The sequence below is a fragment of the Mobula hypostoma genome, chromosome 9 (assembly GCF_963921235.1).
Source record: "Mobula hypostoma chromosome 9, sMobHyp1.1, whole genome shotgun sequence".
Taxonomy (NCBI): Eukaryota; Metazoa; Chordata; class Chondrichthyes; order Myliobatiformes; family Myliobatidae; genus Mobula; species Mobula hypostoma.
The window spans coordinates 88,625,834-88,648,728 of record NC_086105.1 but is presented as its reverse complement, the minus strand read 5'-3'; the positions used below and the strand labels follow the sequence as shown (position 1 = coordinate 88,648,728).

General features: G+C 40.5%; 1 protein-coding gene across 2 annotated transcripts in view; it reads right to left on the bottom strand.

The window, feature by feature from the left end:
• The window catches only part of mad1l1 (mitotic arrest deficient 1 like 1), a 1,178,242-nt gene that overhangs the window by 751,772 nt on the left and 403,575 nt on the right, over positions 1–22,895 (bottom strand). For both annotated transcript variants that reach the window (XM_063058642.1, XM_063058644.1), the window contains exon 13: positions 16,920–16,976. In XM_063058642.1, coding sequence (XP_062914712.1) covers positions 16,920–16,976 — 57 coding nt within the window. The remainder of the gene's footprint in view (positions 1–16,919; positions 16,977–22,895) is intronic.

Genomic DNA, 22,895 nt, shown 5'->3' with positions numbered 1-22,895 from the left:
TTTTGGAGGCATTCTTTGGAATACATGATAATCCAAAAAGCCCAAGTAGGTGACTTAACAATTGAGAAATGAAAGGTAAAACAAGCAAGGTAAATTGTGCTTTTGTAGGACACTGTTTTATCAATTCATTGCTAAGTTGGAGTACCAAATGTAGGCTTAAATTCAACTGGACCCCTGTTGCAAATTTCCTAATTATTTTCTTTTGTTTTAGCTGTTACTTATCAAATATGTGAAAACAAAATATAGAAAAAATATAAATGAACATCAAAATATCTCAACCCAAAGCATGTTTGCAAATATAGTCACGTGAAAGGTTTTTCTTTTAATACAATTTACATGAGCATACTGTATATGACTAAAATAAGGAGCTGGGCAAATAATAAAGTTAGAAGATTAAAGGTTACCATACTAAGAAAGAAATGCTAATCTGAAATAAAAGCTGAACCTTTGCGTTCTATAGCACTGAAACAAAGAAAAGCAGTGTCAGATTTGTACAACAACAAACAAGTTTCGGCAGATATTTAGTGGTTCTATTTTAAAAGACAATAAACTTTGCATAGTATGTGCCTTGGAGACAAACAATGTTGCACAATATAACACAATACTGATTTCTAAGAAAATTTTAATGATCACAAGAGCCTTTGCTGCATTTTTCCCCACAAAATGATAACACAAACATGGGGTGGGCGTGTAATTTTACCATCTTTGGTCATTCACATAACAGATTTTTCTGAATTTACACAAGACTCTTCAGGAAACTCCTGGTAGTTTGCAATATTGAGATACAGATGCGTTTTCTCAATCTCCCTTTCACAATTTTTAATGGAGAATAAAACTACAGCTGTGTGGATCCTGGCAGCACCCGGTGAACTGTGATCTCGGTCTTGAAGGCCAACATCAGAACGTCTTTCAAGAGGGTGAACCCTCGTAAGGCAACAAGTCCCGATAGGGTAGCTGGTAGGGCTCTGAAAACATGTGCCAAATAATTGGTGGGTGTGTACAAGGACATTTTCTATCTCTCATTGCTACGGTTGGAAGTTCCCACCTGCTTCAAAAGGGTAACAATCATACTAGTGCCCAAGAAGAGCAGGGTGAGCTGTCTTATTGACTACCATCCAGTAGCACTTACATCTACAGTGGTGAAATGCTTTGAGAGGTTGGTTATGACTAGAGTCAACTCCTGTCTCGGCAAGAACCTGGACCCACTGCAATCTGCCTGTTGCCATAATAGGTCTACAGCAGATTTGATCTCATTGGCTCTTCATGAGGCCTTGGATTCCAGATTTTCTCAAACAAAAAAAGCGTTGTGAGACGTTTTATGTTATATGCCAGCAGTCCCCAACCGCCGGGCCACAAAGCTTGTGCTACCGGGCCGCGAGGAAACGATATGATTTGGCAATATGAGTCAGCTGCACCTTTCCTCATTCCCTGTCACGGCCACTGTTGTGCTTGAACGCACGCGAGGCTATTACACACGCATCATCCATTTCAGCGCGGGAAGAAGATCAATTCCTCAAGCCTGCAAATGACAGCCGGCTGAAAAGTATGTTTGACATAACATCTCTGCCGGCATTCTGGATCAAAGGCTAAATAACCTGAGATAGCTACGAAAGCACTGAAAACGTTGCTTCCATTTCCAACATATCTCTGCAATGAATGCAAGGAAAACTAAATTGCGGAATAGACTGGACATAAGGAACCCCGTTCGAGTATCGCTGTCTCCCATCACCTCTCGATGGCACCGTCTTGTTGCAGGGAAACAAGCCTAGGGCTCCCACTGATTCAGCGATATTGGTGTGTTGCAATGATTTTATATGTTCATATGGGGAAAATATGTGCTGTGTGTTTAATATCCAAACGTTACTTAAAATGTTATGATGCTATTGACTTATAAGTGACTTATATAACCATATAACAATTACAGCATGGAAACAGGCCATCTCGGCCCTTCTAGTCTGTGCCGACTGCTACTCTCACCTAGTCCCACCGACCTGCACTCAGCCCAGAACCCTTCATTCCTTTCCTGTCCATTACCTATCCAATTTTTCTTTAAATGATAATATCGAACCTGCCTCTACCACTTCGACTGGAAATTCGTTCAACACTTACTTCAAGCTCCCCTGATAATTGACTTATCACTATATTCATGCGAGGAAAATATGCGCTGTGTGCTTAATAATAAATTTGTTAGATAAACCCTTTTAGAAAGGAAATTAAGTGTATTAGCCACTTACCACCTATATTCCAGCCGTGATTAACACCGCCCCCCCGAACAGAATTGCCAAAAACGATTTACAGGAAAAAATCGGCACGTACAGGCATGCGCACTGGTGCCCACGCAAGGCTTCATGGTCATGGTAGTCTTTCTCAGGGTAAACACAATGTATTTGACTGCTACTCTTGTCCGTTGGCAACACTCCCCACGCCCGCCCCCCCCCCCGCCGGGTTGGCCGGTCCGTAAGAATATTTTCAATAATAAACCGGTCCGCAGTGCAAAAAAGGTTGGAGTCCCCTGTTATACGCAACCTGTAACACATCTTAATGAACTCCAAACCTACACACAAAAATGTGCTAAAAATCATTACGTAAAAAATGTCATCACATCAAACCAGCCTCTTAAAATCAAAACCAAACTCAATGTTCGTGTTTCTGAATTATGTAAATTTTTCCTAATAATATTATCCTATACAGCCCCCAACCCTGCTCAGGATTCACTGAAATGGCATTGTGAGCTTGTCTGGAGCCAACAGGTGTCTCTGGTTCATCCAGAGTGCATTGACATGCTCAAGGAAATGTTGTGATACCAGGGGCATGGCAGCAGAATACTCCAAACCTTGGCGGACTGGTTTAAGGTGATCTACTGAAATACATTCATGTTTACCCCTCTTACCTATGATTGAAGTCTTTTCTCCCGGTTCCAAACTGTGGAATGTGCTATCAGAAGGGGGCCGGCCAGAATGTAAATCAACAGGAACCCAAAAGTGCCTAACGCCATGACAGGAAGCAGGAGTAGGTGAAAAGGAATTGAATTTATTGAGGGTGGAACGTTGTTAAAAGGCCGACCAGGCAGTTGTGGCATCATGGCATTTTTAACAGCTGCCCGTATAACAAACCTGCCACAGACTGCAGGTCCTCTTTTGCAGCAGTTCTGAGCCCCACTAGGATCCATGGAAGACAACCATTCCAACACTCATCAGTCAGGGACGTTCTCAGAGAAGCCCTAAGGAGCAGTGAAACCAGTCACATAGGCCATTGGACTACAAGTGATATACTGTGGTGTGATGGAGCCTAACGCTGAGGTTCTGGGCCATCGCAGCCAAGATATCTGAAATTAATTGGGGACCGTGGGCAGAAGAAATATCAGATGGGGTTCCAAACCGAGCAACCCAGGTGTTGATGAAACCCTGAGCCACGTATGCGGCCACCATATATGCTACAGGGACAACTGGCCACCTGGTGATATGGTCCACCACCAGGAGGTGCGTGAAAGTGCAGGAGGGGGGAAGAGGACCAACAGATCCACATTAACATGGTTAAACCATTACTCAGGGAATTCAAAAGGTGCCAGTGGTGCCTGAACATGACGTTTAATTTTTGCCTGCTGGCACTCCACACAGGCTGCAATCCAATCACACACATCCTCCTGAGGCCGTGTCAAACAAACTTCAGTGCAACCAGTTTTTGTCAGGCCTTCTGGCCTGGATGTGAAAGGTCACATATGGAGTCAAAATCAGCCCATCTCCAGTTTGTGACACAATGGGTCAATGGTGACTGGTTGAGACATCATACAGGAGAGAAATCCCAGCTTTCCCAAACTTAATGTCAGCCAACCTCAGGCCCATGACTGCTATTCAGTAAGCCTTGATCTCAGTAACTTGGTCAGCTACCACGCTGGCATAGTCAACCCCTATGTGTACTGCCTCAGTGGCTGGCTGTGAATAGCAATCAGCCAGGTCATTATTTTTCCGCTTAATGAATTGTATCTGTTGTGAACTTGGATATGTAGACCAGGCTGTGTTGCTGCTGTGCAGACCAAGCGTCTGATATTTTGGCCATTGCGTGCACAAGGGGTTTGCGGTCAATGAATGCTGTGAAAAGGCGATCCCCAAGAAGAAAACAAAAATGGCAGATAGCCAGATAGAGACCAAAAAGCTCATGGTCAAAACGTGCTGTATTTACTTTCAGGGGGACAGAGTTGCCCACTGAAGAAGGCAAATGGCTGCCACATGCCTCCAACCGTTTGTGTACAACACCCACTATATACACTGAGGCATTAGCGGTAATAGCTCTGGGTGCACAGGGGAGCAGGTCCGCCAGTAGGGTCGCGTGAGAAAGAGCTCATTTGGTATTATCAAACGGAGTTCTCTTGGGGCACTAGATGGAGTAAGTTCCATTTTGGCTTTTCTCCGTACATCTTCCAATCTTTTTACCACCTTTTTACTATTTATATTAAAGTGTTTATAACACATTTATATGCTTGAACTTTAATTTTTAATCATTGGAAATAGATACCAGAGGGAAAAGGGCATTAGCTGAAGGCAAGGAAGCCAATAATGGAAATGGAAGGAGAGAAGGTGATCCTAAACAGCCTAAACAGTCTCAACTCACTTTGGAGGCTATGTCGAAGCTCCTGGATGATAAATTTGATAAAAGATTTTCTACTTTGGAAGTATTGTTAAAGGAGATCGAAGGTAGACTGGGAGCACTTAAGCGCGAGAATGAAAAACAACAACGGCAAATTTCTGAACTTGATAAAGCTGGTAGACAGACCGATCATAGACTGGTTTTGTTGGAAAAGAAATTAACTTCGACCACTCAAATACTGGAACAGTATAAAGTCAAGATTATTGACCTGGGAAGTCGCAGTCGTAGACAGAATTTGCGAAATATAGGACTCCATGAAGATGATGAGAGTGGTGACCTTACTAAATTCTTTTCTCAATATCTAATGGACATGTTTGGCTCTGAAGTTTTTTCTACTCTCCCTATACTTGATCGTGTTCACTGGGCTTTAAGAGCAAAACCTTCTAAAGAGTTGAAGCCTCGACCTGTTATACTCCGGTTCCACTATGTGCATAGCAAGGAGCATTTAGTTCGAATTGCCCATCGGAAAGGGGTGATTGAATACAGAGAGCTCAAGTTTCGTCTGGTTGAAGACTACAGTCCTGAGGTAATGCGAGAAAGATTGCTTTTTAAACCGGTGATGTCCAAGCTCTATCAAAGAAAGTTCCAACCAGCTCTGCTATTTCCAGCTCGCCTAAGGGTTCTTCTGCCTGATAAATCACGTAAATGGTTTAAATCCGTGGACGAAGCTCATCAATTCCTTGAGGATCAACGTTCCATCTCAGCTGTCCAATAAATTTACTGTTTCTTCATGTCTGTACTCATTTGGTTTATAAGTTAATAACCAGTTCATAGATCTGGACTTTTAAAGTTTGAAGAACTTTGTCCTTGGTTTGATAATACTCATACTTTGCTTTAGAGTATGGATGTTTATCATGCTTTTATATTAAAGTTCCTTTTTTTCCTCTTTATTATTTTATTTTGTTATTTTCAAATGTTCGTTTTTGAAATTAATTAAGAATCTGATTTGGTGATTGATTGTGTTTTTCCTGAAATAGTACTAAGATTGTATTCTGTTTCACTTTCCAAGATCTCGCCTTTCAAAATGTTTTGCAAACAGCTGTTTTTTTATAAACATTTGTTTGGTGTTTTTTATGGCATTCTTTTCTCAATGTTTTGACTGTGGGTGGTATTTTGCATTCCTTTCAATTTTGGAGATTTGCTTTCAAGAGAGGTGGGGGTAGGAGAGTTTCTAGATAGCTTTCTGGCTGTCTATTCACCAGTTTTTGGACTTTTGTGGGTGGGGGTGGGGCTATTTTTGTTTAATTTTTTTCATCTGGGCTGATCTGAAACTACAAATGTGTCTGAATTGTTGTAACTTACGGTTCCCTTTTAAAACCTTTTCCCTCTTCCTGATTCATGAGTTTCCTATGCAGTAAGGTTAACCCTTTACATACCATGTGGCTTATTCAAGTAAAATGGATAATATTACTAACTTTGTTTCATGGAATACGAATGGTTTGAATCATCCAATTAAACGGAAGAAGATTTTTAAAGTTTTTCATAGATTGAATGCTCAGATTATCTTTGCCCAGGAAACTCATGTGAGGAAAGAAGCTAATCAGCGTTTTTTTAAGGTTTTGGAAAAGCAAAAACACTCCAATTCACAGGCTAAGGTGAAAGGAGTCTCTATTTTTTCTGTTAATTACTAGTTTACTTTATAACCAAAAAGTTGTTATGTTTAATATCTATGCACCAAATACATACTATCCTGAATTCTTTAAGCATTTATTTGCATTGCTTCCTAATTTAAATTAATATACGTTGATAATGGGCGGAGATTTTAACTGTTGCCTGAATCCCCCAATGGACAGGTCTGTGCCCAATCAGGTACTTCCAAACAAATCTGCTATTTTTATTAATTCCTTTTTAGTTGACTCCGGAATTTTAGAAGTTTGGAGATTTTTAGATCCTAACGATAAAGAGTTCTCATTCTTTTCTCATGTATATCATAATTACTCGAGAATTGATTACTTTTTTATTGACTCTCGATTAGTTTAGTCTGTTACTGCCTGTGAGTACGATGCAATCGCCGTCTCTGATCATGTGCCCTTGAAACTATTGTGACGAGAATACACATAGATTAAGATGTTAGCTGGCCTGTGCTGGCACCAGTGGGATCAGCGTTGGTCTGCCACCTGTCTTCAGGAGAAAGAGAGATAAGGAAAACAATGGAGCAGCTATTGGAGATGTTAATGAAGGGACGGGAGAGTTTAACGGAAGGAGAGCTGTCAAGATCGGCTCCCCCTTTGAACCCTGAACTGTTTGAAGTGATGGACAGGCGACACCCCAGCAGGGGGATAAAAAGGGACAGGTTCGCTAAGGCAAGACACACACGACACCCCGAGGTAACGAGACCCTGGAAGTGGTGCGTCTCCCACAAGTCGGTGGGAAGTTTTGGAAGGCTGGTCGCGTAGACGCACAGGGTGGAAAGGCACGATCAGCGGGAACCTGGTGTGTGTCCGCCCTTGCCTGGGTGCCAGGTTCACCGCAGAGAAACGATCGAATCTGGAAACGGAGGGGTCACGGTCGGTGACCTCAGAAGACATCACAAAGGGCTTGCTCGAAAGCTGACTGCGAAGAATATCGAAGGTCTGTGTGGAAGCCGTTTGAATATTCATTCGTTTTGCTCTCTCTCTCCTTCCCCCCACTGTCCATCTCCCATGGCAGTGATTACTGCGAACTGAACTGAATTCAATTGAACTGAACTTTGCGCCACTTTGAAACTGGTCATTTACCCCTAGACGACGATAGAGCTTGATTGATCCTGTTATCTTAATTCTGTGTACATGTGTGTTTATCATTGCTGAACTGTTGCATTTATTATCCTTTTGATTAGAGTACTGTGTTGCTTGCTTCTTTAATAAAACTTTCTTAGTTCTAGTAATCCAGACTCCAACTGAGTGATCCATTTCTGCTGGTTTGGCAACCCAGTTACGGGGTACATAACACTATTAATCAAATTAACTTCAGCGCTAGACAATGGGGGTTCAATTCTACTCTGTTTCAGGACTTAAACTTTGTTAACTTCATTAAAGAACAGATTGTCTTTTTCTTTTTAACTAACTTTACGGAAGAAATTTCCAGTGGGATATTATGGGATACTTTTAAAGTATATATCCGTGGGCAAATTATTTCATATTCTGATGGATTGAAGAAATGAATTAATAATGAAATACGTACATTGGTTGATAACATTAAAGAAAATGATAAAAAAAAATTCTGTTGTTCCTAATCTGGAGCTTTATAAAAAGAGAGTTGAACTTCAGACCCGGTCTAGATGGGTATACAGTAGAATTTTTAAAATCTTTTTCAATCTTCTTACCACCCCAATAACTGACTGAAAGGAACCATCATCATCCTATGGGATGGATAGCCGGAGAGAGAGGTAATGGGATTGATGGCTTCGTGGCAGAGGTTGTGGGTAAATCGAAGACAGGTTGAGGGGTAGGTAATGCTGAGCAAGCAATGTGATTGCAGCAGGACTTAAGACAAATTGGAAGAATGGGCATAAAAATGGCAGATGAAATATAGTGCTGGGAAAAGGAGCAATAGTGTGGATTATTATCTAAATGGGGAGAAAATTCAAACATCAGAGGTACAGAGGGACTGAGGTGTCCTTGTGCAAGACTCCCAGAAAGTGAATTTAGAGGTTACGTCTGTGGTAAAGAAGGCAAATGCAATATTTGCATTAAGTTCAAGGGAAATAGAATATAAAATCAAGGAGTTAATGCTGAGCCTTATAAGACACTAGTCAGCCACACTTGGAGTACTGTCAACAATTTTGGGCCCCATATCTCAGAAAGGATGTGATGTCATAGAGGAGGTTCACAAGGATGATTCTGGGAATGAAGTGGTTAACATATGAGCAGCATTTGGCAGCTTTGGGCCTGGACTCTCTGGAATCTAGAAGAATGTGGGGGATCTCATTGAATCCTACCAAATGTTGAAAAAACTAGATAGGGTAGATGTCTTCAATGGTGGGAGTTTCCAGAACTTGACAGCACAGCCTCAAAATTGAGTGGTGACGGTTTAGAACAGAGGTACATAGAACATAGAATAGTACAGCACATTACAGGCCCTTCGGCCCACAACGTTGTGCCGACCCTCAAACCCTGCCTCCCATATAACCCCCCACCTTAAATTCCTCCATATACCTGTCCAGTAGTCTCTTAAACTTCACTAGTGTATCTGCCTCCATCACTGACTCAGGCAGTGCATTCCACGCACCAACCACTCTCTGAGTAAAAAACCTTTCTCTAATATCCCCCTTGAACTTCCCACCCCTTACCTTAAAGCCATGTCCTCTTGTATTGAGCAGTGGTGCCCTGGAGAAGAGGCGCTGGCTATCCACTCTATCTATTCCTCTTATTATCTTGTACACCTCTATCATGTCTCCTCTCATCCTCCTTCTTTCCAAAGAGTAAAGCCCTAGCTCCCTTAATCTCTGATCATAATGCATACTCTCTAAACCAGGCAGGATCCCAGTAAATCCCCTCTGTACCCTTTCCAATGCTTCCACATCCTTCCTATAGTGAGGCGACCAGAACTGGACACAGTACTCCAATTGTGGCTTAACCAGAGTTTTATAGGTAAGGAGGAATGTTTTTTTCCGCCAGAGAGTAGTGAATCTGTAGAATGCTCTGCCACAGACTGTGGTGGAGGCCAAATCCATGGGTATATTTAAGGCGGAAGTTGACAGCTTCCTGATCAGTCAGGGCATCAAAGGAAATGACGAGAAGGCAGATGTACGGGGTTGAGTGGGATCCGGGATGAGCCTTGCTGGAATGGTGGACCAGACCTGATGGGCTGAATGGCCTAAATTTGCTCCCATGTCTTATGGTCTTATGTTCCCCATGTTCTGCAACCATAGCGGAGAATGTGGGCTTGGTGAGGTCTGGGAATTTGCCTAGCAGTCGAGTAAACTCACATACAGTGATGCATGCACTTGACAGAGTTGTTGTGGTGAACCTGCAGGGGGAGCAGCATAATGACCCAACGTTATTGACATCCACAAGCCAGCAGTTCTTAAGATCAACTAATAGTCCTTGGGTACACAGGAAATCTGCACTGAGCAGAGGTCCTCCCACTTTAGCCAGGACCAAGTTTCATGTGTAACCTTGCCCACTGAAGCAGAGTGTCACCCTCTGTGTCCCTTAAGTCTGGATCCTGCTGCTATTGGCAGCCTCCAGTGAAGTTTCATCACTCTTTGCCTTCTTATCAATAGCTGATACTGACAGCACACTCACTTGAGCATCCATGTCACACACAGGAAGTGTCACCATAAAAGGGTGTCCGTAATGAACAGTAGACAACCCTGGCAGCTGGAACCCACGGTGTTCACAGACCTCTGAAGTCGCAATGCGCTGGCAGTGTTGATGCTGCAAGGTAGTCGGCACTTCCTAGCATTCATACCAAAGCGAGCATGGTAAAAACATGGGCCAGCATCATCTATTTTGTAGCCACTGGCATCCTTATGTTGGGGGCCTTGCTGACTGGGCTTATTGAGGTAGAGAAATGAGAGAGAAATGATGCACCATGTAGATAATCAGCCATTTAAGCAAGCTCCCTATAGTCCTTCATGGGTGCATTAGCAAGGACTTGATTAAGCATTGGCTGCATGAAGAATTTTTTAAAAATGAAACAAGGATGCTGATTTCCCAGGACAGACAGCATGTGTTCCTTTAGCTCTCTTGGCTTAGTATTGCCAAGACCAAGAAAAGAGAGCAACTGTGGTGTGCTCAGACTCCAATAGCCCAGAAGTCTGTAAAAGGTGAGTTTTCAGAGATCTGTATTTATTATTTTAGGCTGCTGTTCAAACAGACTCACCACTCTTGCAGCCACGGAACTGCTGAGCGATGCTACCACGCAGTAGAATTTGGTGTCATTGGCAGTGATTTCTCATTGAACGAATTGGGCCTCAGCTTGAACAAACCAAGTGAAAGCATTTTGCTCCCAAAACTCCGGCAGTTTCAAAGCGACTGTGTTAGTCAACATGTTCAGTAACTCTGGAATCATCCTAGAGCACCAGGGTCACCAATGCAGGCTTTCACAAATACAATGAAGTGAGGCTTTTATGCTTAATGAAACCCACAATACGTTTTATGGAACTCCAAACTTAAAGACAAAAGCGCTCTAAGTATCTTAACATAACGATGTCATCACGTCAGACCAGCCTCTTACAGTGAAACCACAACTCAATGTCAGTGGTTATGAATTATGCGAATTTCTCACTATTTTATTACCCTACAGGATCACCTGGACAATGCTAATACTTATATCAGGCTGCTGGTTATTGAATACAGCTCAGCATTTAACACAATCATTCATACAGGTCTGATCAAAAAGATCCAAAACCTAGCCTCTGTACCTCCATCTGCAACTGGATTCTCGACTTCCTCACTGGAAAACCACAGTATGTGCAGATCGGAAATAACATCTCCTCCTCGCTGATAATCAATACTGGTGCACTTCAGATTTCTGAATGGACAGGGAACCCATGAATACTACCTCACTATTTTTTTGCTCTATTTATTTAATTTAACATATATATTTCTTACTGTAATTCCTAGTTTTTTCTGTTATGTATTGTAAAGTACCACTGTACATATGTTGGCGATATTAAACCTTATTCTGATCTATTTCTCAGCTTTCTAAATTTGAAAGTTTTGGTTAATTGAAGAAAAAAAGCTGATTTTGTCAGACTTACAGTGAAAATCAGAATGCAAATAGATGCATCAATTTGGCATTATTAGAATTATAATATTCAACATATGATTCCAAGAAGTTTAGCAATCAAACTGCTCAAAATCTAAAGAGAAAAAATGTATTCAAGCATTCTTGTAATGAATTAACTTCTGTATCAATCACAACAGAAGTTAAGAAAACAACTTAAGCAAGAAATTCAAATTATTTTCACAATAGTGCTCAATTTCATGCAAATACCAACTACATGGAATGAAAATATAGAATTTCATAGCGACCTGGTGATGCATTCACATTGTATGCAATTAAATTTGAAAATGTAAACAGTCCATTTATTGAGAGGCAATGGGAAATGTCTAAACACTGACCAGTGAAGAAAAGATCACCCTGAAAATGCCAACATAATCTTATATTGCCTTGGGATCCGAAACATTAACTCTGTTTCCCTTTCTACTGATGCTGCTTAAATGATTCCAACATTTTCTGGTATTATTTTTGGCAGATCTTTGCATACTCACTTTGTCCTTTCATAACATACTTCGCTGATTCCCTGTTTCATCAGCAAATTTACTACTGCACCTTCAATCAAGTTATTTATGCTTATAAGAAGCCGAGGCCTCAACACATACTTGTGGCATATCACTCATTACAGCTTGCCAACTAGAGAAGGATCTATTTAAAGTTCAAAGTTCAAATTTATTATCAAAGTACCTTGAAACAGTATTCAGCCCCTACAACTATTTTCACATTTCACTGTCTCATTTTCTGAATTTAAAATATACTGAAGTAGGATTTTTGAACTAATCTACAAACATGGTGCATCATGTCAAATCAAAAGAAAAAAATTCAAACATGTCAGCAATGTACTAAAAATCAAAAATCAAAATTGCGAGGCTGTAAAAGTATTCATCCCCTTTGTAATTACTACACTAACATTCCTCAGGTGCAATATACAGTATTACCTTACCAACTCACCAAACTTGTTGATGTAGAAAATTGGAGGATCTGTTTTCAATTAATTCCTAAGAATAAATATCCCCTCTCTCTGTAAGGGCCAACAGTATGGTAGATTTTCAATAAACCAAACCAAAATGAAGATAAAAGAGCATTAAAGACAAGTCAGGGAGATGATAATAGAGAAGCACAAATCTGAGGAAGGGTACAAGACCATGTCAGAGGCACTGAACATACCTCAGAGCCCAGTTCAGTTCATCGTGAAAAAGTGGAAAAAATATGAAGCCACAGCCACACTGCCTAGGTCAAGCCGCCCCTCTAAACAGTCACCAGAGAAGAATTGCACTTGTAAGAGAGGCTGCTGTGACATCAACAGTCACTCTGAATGAGCTGCAGAAGTCAGTGGCTGTGAGTGGAGATGAAGTTCATGGCTCCACAATCTCGAGGCATTGCACAAAAAAAGGCATTTATGGAAGAGTGGCAAGGAAGAATCCACGGATTAAGAAAAAGCATATCCTTGCCCTTAAAAACTTTGCTAAATGTCACCTTGGAGATACTGTAAAGATGTGGCCAGACGAGTCTAAATTGGAACTTTTTTGGCCTCAACACTAAGCACTTTGTGTGGCATAAATCTGATACTGTGTATCAGCCAGGTAACATCACCCTGACTGCAAAGTATGGTGGAGGTAGCATCATGTCATGGGGATGCTATTCAGCAACAGGGACTGAAAATCTGGTCAGGGTTGGTGGAAAGATAAACGCTGCTAAATAAAGAGAGATCCTGTATAAAAACCTGCTAGCCTCTGCTAATAAGCATAAACTGGGGAGCAAGTTTATCTTTCAGCAAGACAAAGACCCAGAGCAACCATGGAGTGGCTTAAAATGAAGAAAATTGATGTCCTTGAGTGGCCCAGTCAGAGCTCTGACTTTAACTTGATCGAACATCTCTGGCAAGACCTCATGATTGCTGTCCACCGCTGCTCCCCAACTAACTTGGCACAGCTTGAACAATTTTGCAAGCAGGAATGGGTAAATCTTGCTCCATCACATTGTGCAAAGCTAATAGAGACTTACCCAAATGCTTCAATTTGTTCTGCATCTACAAAACTATATATTCAGCCAACATTAAACCAATGACTTATTTACTAGTGAGCACATGCAGTTTCAAGTTTATTGTGCTAAGATGCTTCATAGAGGGAGTAAGACTGCAATTAACACTGAATTGACAGCTCAGCATTCAACACTATCATCCCCTCAAAATTCATAACCAAACTCCAAGACCTGGTCATTGAGGATCCAGTTGCACAGGGTGTTGTCAATCTCCAAACTAGCAAACTCCAGTTATTATGGATTGGCAACAGCATCTCCTCCATACTCACCATCAACACCGGTGCACCACAGGGCTATGTGCTTTACTCACTTTATACCTATAACTGTGTGGCCAAGTACAGCTCCAATGCCATATTTAAGTTTGCTGATGATACCACCATTGTTAGTCAAATCAAAGGTGGTGATAGATTGCCATATAGGGAGAGATTCAAAATTTGGTTGAGTGCTGCCAAAAGAATAAAAGGAGCCTCTCACTCAACATCAGCAAAACCAAAGAGCTGATTATCAACTACAGAAGGAAGAAGCTGGATATCCATCTGCCAGTCCTCATTAGGGGAATAGAGGTAGAGAGCATCAGTAATTTTAAATTGTTTGCTGTTAACATAGCAGAGGATCTGTCCTGGGACCAGCACATAAGTGTCATCACAAACAAGGTATAACAATGCCTCTACTTAGAAGTTTACATAGATTCGGCATGTCACCAAAACCTTTGACAAATTTCTATAGATGAATAGTGGAGTGTATTCCTAAGTGGTTGCATCATGGCCCGGCATGAAGACACCAATACCTAGGAATGGAAAAGGCTACAGAAAGTGGTGGTTACAGCACAGTTCATCACAGGTAAAGTCCTCCCCACCACTGAGCACATTTATATGCAGCAATGCCACAAGAAAGCAGCATCCATCATCAAAGACCCCCACCTTCCAGGCCATGCCCTCTTCTCATTACTATCATCAGGCAGGAGGTACAGAAACCTTAGCTCCATACCATCAGGTTGAAGAACGGTTACTACCTTAAGATCATCATGCTCCTGAACTGGAACCGATATCTTCACTCACCGTAAGTCTGAATGACATACAGACTCACATTCAAGGACTCTTTACACCTCATGTTCTCAATATTATTTTTTATCTGCACAATTTGTCTTCTCTTGTAGATTGCTTGTTTGTCAGTCTTTGTTAATGTAAGGTTTTTCATAAATTTGATTGTACTTCCTTTTTCCTGTAAATGCTTGCAAGAAAATGAATCTCAAAGTAGTAGATGGCAACATATATATACTTTGATAATAAATTTACTTTGAATTTTGGAACTCCTATCTTTTTGATTGATAGATATCAAATAAAGTAAAGGACCTATCACATTTGATATTTATGGATATGTTTAGCCATTCAAAGTAATGCTATCTATTGCCAGTTACCCTGTACTTTTACCATTAATCTGAGATTTTCAAGTGTATATGTACCAGACGTTATATGTCTGCCAGGTTACTCTCTACGTCCACTTAAGTGGCTTTGCTGAATAAGTTTACACCAGGTGTGATCACAGCCGACAGGTAGTTATTCCAGCTGAATTGGAGACCCTGGAACACTTCTGCTAGGTTTAATTGAGAAAAGCAGATGATGAAATGGAATGTTCCTACCACAAAGCCACTCTAAAACCTGCAGACTTCACAATGAACCAATCATCGCCATCCCTTTCAAATATTTTTCACAAAAATTAATTAATTGATCTGATCACGTTTCAGAGAAGGAAATGTCCAATAATTTCTCTTTAAAATGCTCACACCCCAGAAACTACACACTATATTCTGATGAAAGATCACTGATCTAAAATCTGTGTGCTTCTCCCCACAAACACTGCCATTTTCCGCTTTTATTACAGGCTAACTAATTTGAAAGATCAAAATGATGAACAATACAAGCAATCTTCCACAAACTATTATGTATATTCATGAAGCACTTATGATCAATTATCATGTTTATTAAACTGGCTAACGTTTAACAGGCGTTAAAAACTTCATGTTCAATCTTCAGATTCAGAATTTAATGTAACAATTCAAGAGAATCATTAGAAAAGATTCATCCCACATCATCTGTTTCTGAGATCCAACTACTCTGCCTCTGCACTATCACCTCTATCCTATTTCTCAAATAGTGACATGTGTTAACTGTTCTGCCAGGAAGCCTTACACCATAATTGTTCCAAGTCATTGCACTGGGATTCATTTATAAGTGCAACTTTGAAGAGTTTTTTTCCCTCCTCTACCTACCTTTCAGGAAAATGCTATTGTTAAGTGCTATTACTCACTAAACCAGGCTGATAAAGCATCATGATTTAATTTACTCTGCATCAGTAACTGTTTGAGAACCAAAAAAGCCATTTTAGTGAATATTTGAATAGCTTGATTTGTAATTGCAAATGGCAATCCAGTCATCCAGCAAAATCAATAACTTGTTCAGAACTCTGTCCATGCTTCAAAACAATTTGCAACCAATACTGTAGGACCTGAAGACCCTGCTCACCACACTTCCAATTTGACATTTGACCCAATTCTTTGGCAATCCAAAACTCCTAGACCTGGGACTCAACACTTCGCTTTGCAAATGGATATCTGACTTCCAGACCAGCAGACCACAACATTAGGAGCACCGCTGTCACAAAGATCCTGAGCACTGTTACCCCATAAGGCTGCATCCTCAAACTCCCAGTTTACTGCCTGTACACTCGTGAACATGTGAACAGATCTGCTCTAATGCCATCTATGAGATTGTAGATGACGTCACCATAGTGGGCCAAATCTCAAATAGCAATGAGACAGTGTTCAAGAAAGGAGAAAGAGAGCCCAATATCATGGTATGATGACATAAGTTTTCCCCTCAATGCCAGCGAACCAAAATAGCTGGTCATTGACTTCCAGAAGAGAGGAGGTGCACATGCCCTCTTTTTACAACAATCTTTATGAGATTGACAGGGTCAAAAGCTTCAAGTTCTCAGCAGTGAACATAACCAACAGCCTGCCCTAATGTAACCACGTGCACACCATAGCCAAGGAAGCTCACCACCACTTATATTTCCTCAGGATGCTAAAGAAATGTAGCATGTCGCCACAACCTTCATCAATTTTTGTAGATGCACTATAGAAAGCACCCTACCCTAATACATCACAGCTTGATATGGCACTTTATGGATTTAAAATTTTAAATTATAAAATTATGGGAGACATTAAACTACACAATCCTGAAACATATCCAAACACAAATTCATATTAAAAAAAATAAAATGGTCTACTTAATCACTATGGAACTGATTCATAAAGACTTTTATTTGAATGTAATCGAATTTTATGGCTTCTGAGAAAATGGCACTCTTTGCATTATGCTTCACAGAACATCACGTCATAATTCCACTATTTCAGATTGAATTAAAAGTCCCTTGCTCATCCACATAAATTCAAACATGCAATACAAGAAGCTTCCCCTGATAAGGGCACTTTGATAGTCACTACAATATTAAAGGCTGGTGCTTACTGTTTGTGCTTTTAACTTGTGACTGCCAACATCCTCCAGGGCCTGCAATAGCTGATTCTGAAAAAGAAAATAAAGAGGAGGTTCATCAGCCTTATTTCAGTCCTACATAGTGAGAGAAACACAATAACTATACACTATATTCACAAACACGACATTCCGCATTTACATTTTATTCTGCCTTGTCTTAATTGCTTTTTCTTTGTACTACCTCAATGCACTGATATGTTGAAATTATTTGGATGGATGGTACAGAGTTCTTCAATGTACTTGGGTACACACAACAATAATAAACTAATTACCAAATTGAGAATCAATTATTGAAATTATTGTTTAGTTGTTGAAAATAAGAATTTAGACACAAACATTGATGGTCACATAATAAAGCAAGATGGAACTTCTAATACAACTAAATCACAAAATGCTTCAATGAAACTTTAATAATATCCCTTCCCTGCAAAAATCAGGGAAGATGCTCTTGAGTTCTCATAGTATCTATCCCGCTGTATTTGCATTTTGTTGTCACCTCTTCACCAGTATCAACTCCTCCAGTTACATCATCATCTCAAAATTGACATAATTTTCATCCAGCACTGGAAGAACAGATGTAACTCTAACTAATGAGTGGAAAACAGAAGTCTTCGGCTCCAACAACTCCTGTCACTGACTATCATTCATTTTTGGCAAAAGCTTTTTGCCTAAAATTTTAACATCTTTATTTGATCTCAATCTGCACTTTAAAGCCGCTACACGGTATCCACATCTTCACCACTCCCGATATCCCAAAGCTGCCTTTAGTCCTCTCTAATACCCCTATATCCCTCATGAGCCTTCACCCATTCCAGTATCCCACACCTGGCCTCACACCTGCCCTCTCTGAATCCCGTACCTGATTTCATGGCTCCCTACACTCCCATTCTGGCCTCAACCCTTCAAAATCACCCTCTTCAGTTATTAATAACTCTATTTGATGGTCTTCCGCTGCTGATGTGATGATACAGAATCTCCACTGTCCGCACCAATCCCAACCTCATCATCAAACCCACAGACAAAGGAAGTGTTGTTGCAGCCTGGCAGACTGACACCTATCTGGCTGAGGCCAAGCGGCAACTCTCAGACATCTCCTCTTATTTACCGCTCAACAAGAACCCCAGTCAGGACTATCAGATCATTGTCTTCTGCACTATCACCAATCTCATCAACTCTCATCATCTTCCATCCACTGCCAGTAATCTCACAGTTCCCTTACCCCATAATATTCATTTCTACCTCCTACCCAAGATCCACAAACCTGATTATCCGGATTTTTATCCATTATCCATTGTTTCTGCCTGCTCCTGTTCTACTGTCCATATTCCTCACCTTCATTTTATCCCCCTGGTTCAGTCCCCTCCCACCTACATCCACAACACTTCACATGCTCTCGATCTCCTCAACAGCTTTCAAGTCCCTGGCCTTAACAGTCTCATTTTCACTATAGATCCCACTTTCTCCAAACTCAGGGTGTAGCCATGGGCACCTGCATGGGCCCCAGCGATGCCTGCCTTTTCATTGGCTACACGGAACAAACCATGTTTCAAGTCTTCCTGGTAATGCTCCACAACTCTTTCTGTGCTACATTGATGACTACATTGGTGCTGCTTCATGCATTCATGCTGAGATTGAAAATGTTATCAACTTTGGCTCCAACTTCCACCCTGCCCTTAAATTCATTTGGTCCATTTCTGATACTTCTTTCCCTACCTCGCTCCCTCAGTCTCCACGTCTGGAGACAAAATGTCTATTGATATTTTTTATTAATCTTCAGATTCCTACAGCGATACTGATAACACCTTTTCCCACCTGTCTTTTCCAAAAAAAGCCATTCTCTTTTCTTATCCTTTATCTCTGCTGCATCTGTTCCCAAGATAAAGTTTTCATTTCCAGAACAACATGCATGCCCTCCTTCAAAGAATGGAGTTTTTCTTTATCCACCATTGATGCTACCCTCATCTGCCATTGCCTTCATTTCCCAGACATCCATCCTCACACCATCTTTCAGGGATAGATTTCCTCTTGTCCTCTTCTTGGGAAGAAGTCCCAAACCTGCCCATTCACCACTTCCCTCATCTTCAGTCAGGGCCCTAAACAGTGATTTCACCTCCAAATTTGTTGGGGTCATCTACTTATCCAGTGCTCCTTATGTGGCCTCTTTTACATGGGTAAATTTGGGAGTCCGCTTTGTCAAGCACCTTCACTCCATCCACAAAAAGCAAGATTTCTTGGCGGTCAACCATTTAAATTCCAATCTTCATTCCCATTCCGACATGTTGATCCATGGCTTCCTCTACTGCCACGATGAGGCCACTCTCAGGTCGGAGGAGCAACACTGACTAGGTAGCTTCAAACCTGATTGCACGAACAATAATTTCCCTAACTTCTGATAATTTTCATCCTCCCACTTCCCTCTTCATCAAATCCCCAGTCTAGCTCTTCTCTTACCTCTTCTTTCGCCCGCCTGTCACCTCTCCTGGTGTTGCTCCTCCTTCGCTTTCTCTCCTCTCCTATCAGATTATTTCTTCTTCAGCCCTTACTTTTTCCACCCATCACCTCCCAGCTTCTTTCTTTACCTCACTTCCCTACCCACCAAGTTTCACCTATCACCTTCTAGCTTGCCCTCCTTTCACTTCCTCCACCTTTTTATTCCAGCATCTTACCTCTTCCATTCGACTTCATCTTCTGCAAAAAATGCGGCAAAGTTTTACAAGGTCTATGATCAGTCCTCAGGAAATTTTATTTTTAAATTTATACAGTTCAATTCATCATTTATTTAATAAAATGTCTGTATATTGTTATAAAAATATTATCAGGTGCTGCCATGGGAAACCTCAAAATACTTGTTTTTCCGGATTTACAATCAGTCAATTATGAGGAAAGCGAAAATCAAATCACATTCCCTTATGAAAATAATCATCACTGGCTTTATTATGCTTTTTTAAACATCAAAGACACTAAGCAAGAAGTCAAAAAAAATCTTTTACACTCTGCCATTCAATATCATGACTGAACCTCTGTATCTTGGTCAGTTTGCTGAACAATTTTTGCCTCCTCTAAATCCCTTAGAGCTCAGCTTTGAATAGTCCCAAGAAGTGAAGATCTATAACCAGTGCAGAACATAATTTTTTTTAAACTTACAACACCCTGTGTCAAAATATTTCTCTTCATCTTAATGTTAAATGGTTGATTCTTTATTGGAAGATAAAATAGCTCCTTGTTCAATCTACAGGTACCCACTCAGTTGACCTTTCTGAACTTATTTTCAGCATATTGAGATCATTTTTCATTATTCTAAACTTCAGTGAGTACAGATCAATTTTATTCAGTCTTGTTTCATAAAACAAATTCTCATCCAAACTATCAATCTAGTAATACAAACAGGAAATACTTCAATCCTCCATTCCAACAGGGCAGGCTATATCAGTGGAAGAAGCAAGTAAGTGAAACACTGTTTATCTTTCCACATGACCTGCTAAGTGTATCCAGTATTTTATATTTATTTTCCAGATATCCAGTATATGTTTTTTCTTTATTTTCAATCATTCTTGCTGTATCAACTCCTAGGGCTATCATATCCTTCTTTGGATATGGAAACCAACACTGCATTGAACTCTAAATAAGGTTTCACTAAATTCCCAAGTAACTTCAAAAAGACATTATTACTTTAGTACTTCTTTCCCATTATGATGTAGTCCAAAATTAACATTTTCTTTTCTAAATGCTTGCTGTTGATGTGTTTAATTTACAGATCTCATGGGTTAGCATGTCAAGGTACTTCTCTGATATTTACCATTTTTATACCTGTTAAAAATATATTTTATTATTTTTCCAAAGTGAAAGACTTCGCATGTGCCCTCATAAAATTGCATCTACCATCTTCCTGCCCACTTCCTGAGCTTGCTCATTTTCTTTTGAAGACTCTTTGTATCCCGCTTGTATTTTACTTTTCCAAATAGGATTTGTAATAGAAGCAAATTTGAAAGCCTTTCACAAATTTTTCAGCAAATTCATTAACGTCAATTGTTAATAACTGATGACCCAGTTGTGGTCCCTGTCACACCCCGTTAGTATCAATCTGCCAAATAGAAAACGACACAGTTTCCAGCCCTATAGCTAAATTTTTTATCAATATTAATAGCTTACCACCAATATCATTAATATTTACTTTAGTAATCACTTATAGTGTTTATAAAAAGAATCGCACTCCTTGGAAGTTTTCATGTTTTATTGTTTTAAAATATTGAATCACAGTGGATTTAATTTGGCTTTTTTGACACTGAGCAACAGGAAAAGACTTTTGTGTCAAAGTGAAAACAGTTCTCTACAAAGTGATCTAAGTTAATTATAAATGCAAAATACAAAATAATTGATTGCATAATTATTCCCCCCCCCTTTAATATGACACACCAAATCATCATTGGTGCAGCTAATTGATTTTAGAAGTCACATAATTAGTTAAATGGCGATCACCTGTGTTAGTCAAGGTGTTTCAATTGATTGTAGTAAAAATACTCCTGTATCTGGAAGGTCCAACTGCTGGTGAGTCGGTATCCTGGCAAAAACTACACCATGAAGACAAAAGAAGACCCCGAGCAACTCCGCGAAAAGGTTATTGAAAAGCACAAGTCAGGTGATGGACACAAAAAAAATACTGCAATTCAAATCACTGCATATCCCTTGGAGTACGTTTAAGTAAATCATCAAAAAATTGGAAAGAGTATGGCACAGCTGTAAATCTGACTAGAGCAGGCTGTCCTCAAAAACAGAGTGACCATGCAAGAAGGGGACATGTGATGGGGGCCACCAAGAGACCTACGACCTGGAGGAATTACAAGCTTCAGTGCCTGAGTTGGGAGAGACTGTGCATACCTGTTGCCTGGATGCAACTTTATGAGAGAGTGGCAAAAAGAAAGTCACTGTTGAAAAAAAAACTCAAATAAAACCTCAGCTAGTGTTTGCCAGAAACCATGTGGGAGACTCTGAAGTCAGCTGGAAGAAGGTTCTATCGTCTGACGAAACCAAAATTGAGTTTCTTTGGCCATCAGACATAAGCCAAACACCACACATTATCAAAAACATACCATCCAGATCTTGAAGTATGGTGGTGGCTGCATCATGCTATGGGGATGCTTCATCGCAGCAGGGGCTAGAAGGCTTGTGGAGGTAGAGGGTAAAATAAATGCAGCAAAAATACTGGGAAATCCTGGAGGAAAACCTGATGCAGTCTGCAGCATAACTACAACTTGAGAGAAGATTTGTTTTCCAGCAAGACAATGAACCCAAACGTAAAACCAAAGCTACACAGGAATGGCTTAAAAACAACAAAGTTATTGTCTTGGAGTGGTCAAGCCAGAGTCCAGACCTCAATCCAATTGAGACTTTGCAATCTGACAAAGCCCTATCCACATAGACTCAAGGGTGTACTTGCTGCCAAAGGTGCATCTACTAAATAAAGGGATGAATAATTATGCAATCAATTATTTTGTTTAATAATTATGATAAATTTAGACCAACTTGTTTTCACTCTGACACAGAAGAGTCTTTTCTATTGATCAGTGTCAAAAAAGGAGCTGCTTGTAGATTACAGGAGGAATGGAGATGGGCTAACCCCTAGTGACATCAATGGAACTGGGGTTGAGAGGGTAAACAGATTTAAGTTCCTCGGCAGCCACATCACCAAGGACCTCACGTGGTCTGTATACGCCAGCTGTGTGGTGAGAAAGGTACAACAGCGCCTCTTTCACCTCAGACGGTTGAGGAAGCTTGGTATGGGCCCCAAAATCCTAAGAACTTTCTACAGGGGCACAGTTGAGAGCACCTTGACTGGCTGCATCACTGCCTGGTATGAGAACTGTACCTCCCTTAATTGCAGGTGTTACGTACCCCGTAACTGGGTTGCCAAACCAGCAGAAATGGAACGCTCGTTGGAGTCTGTGATTACTA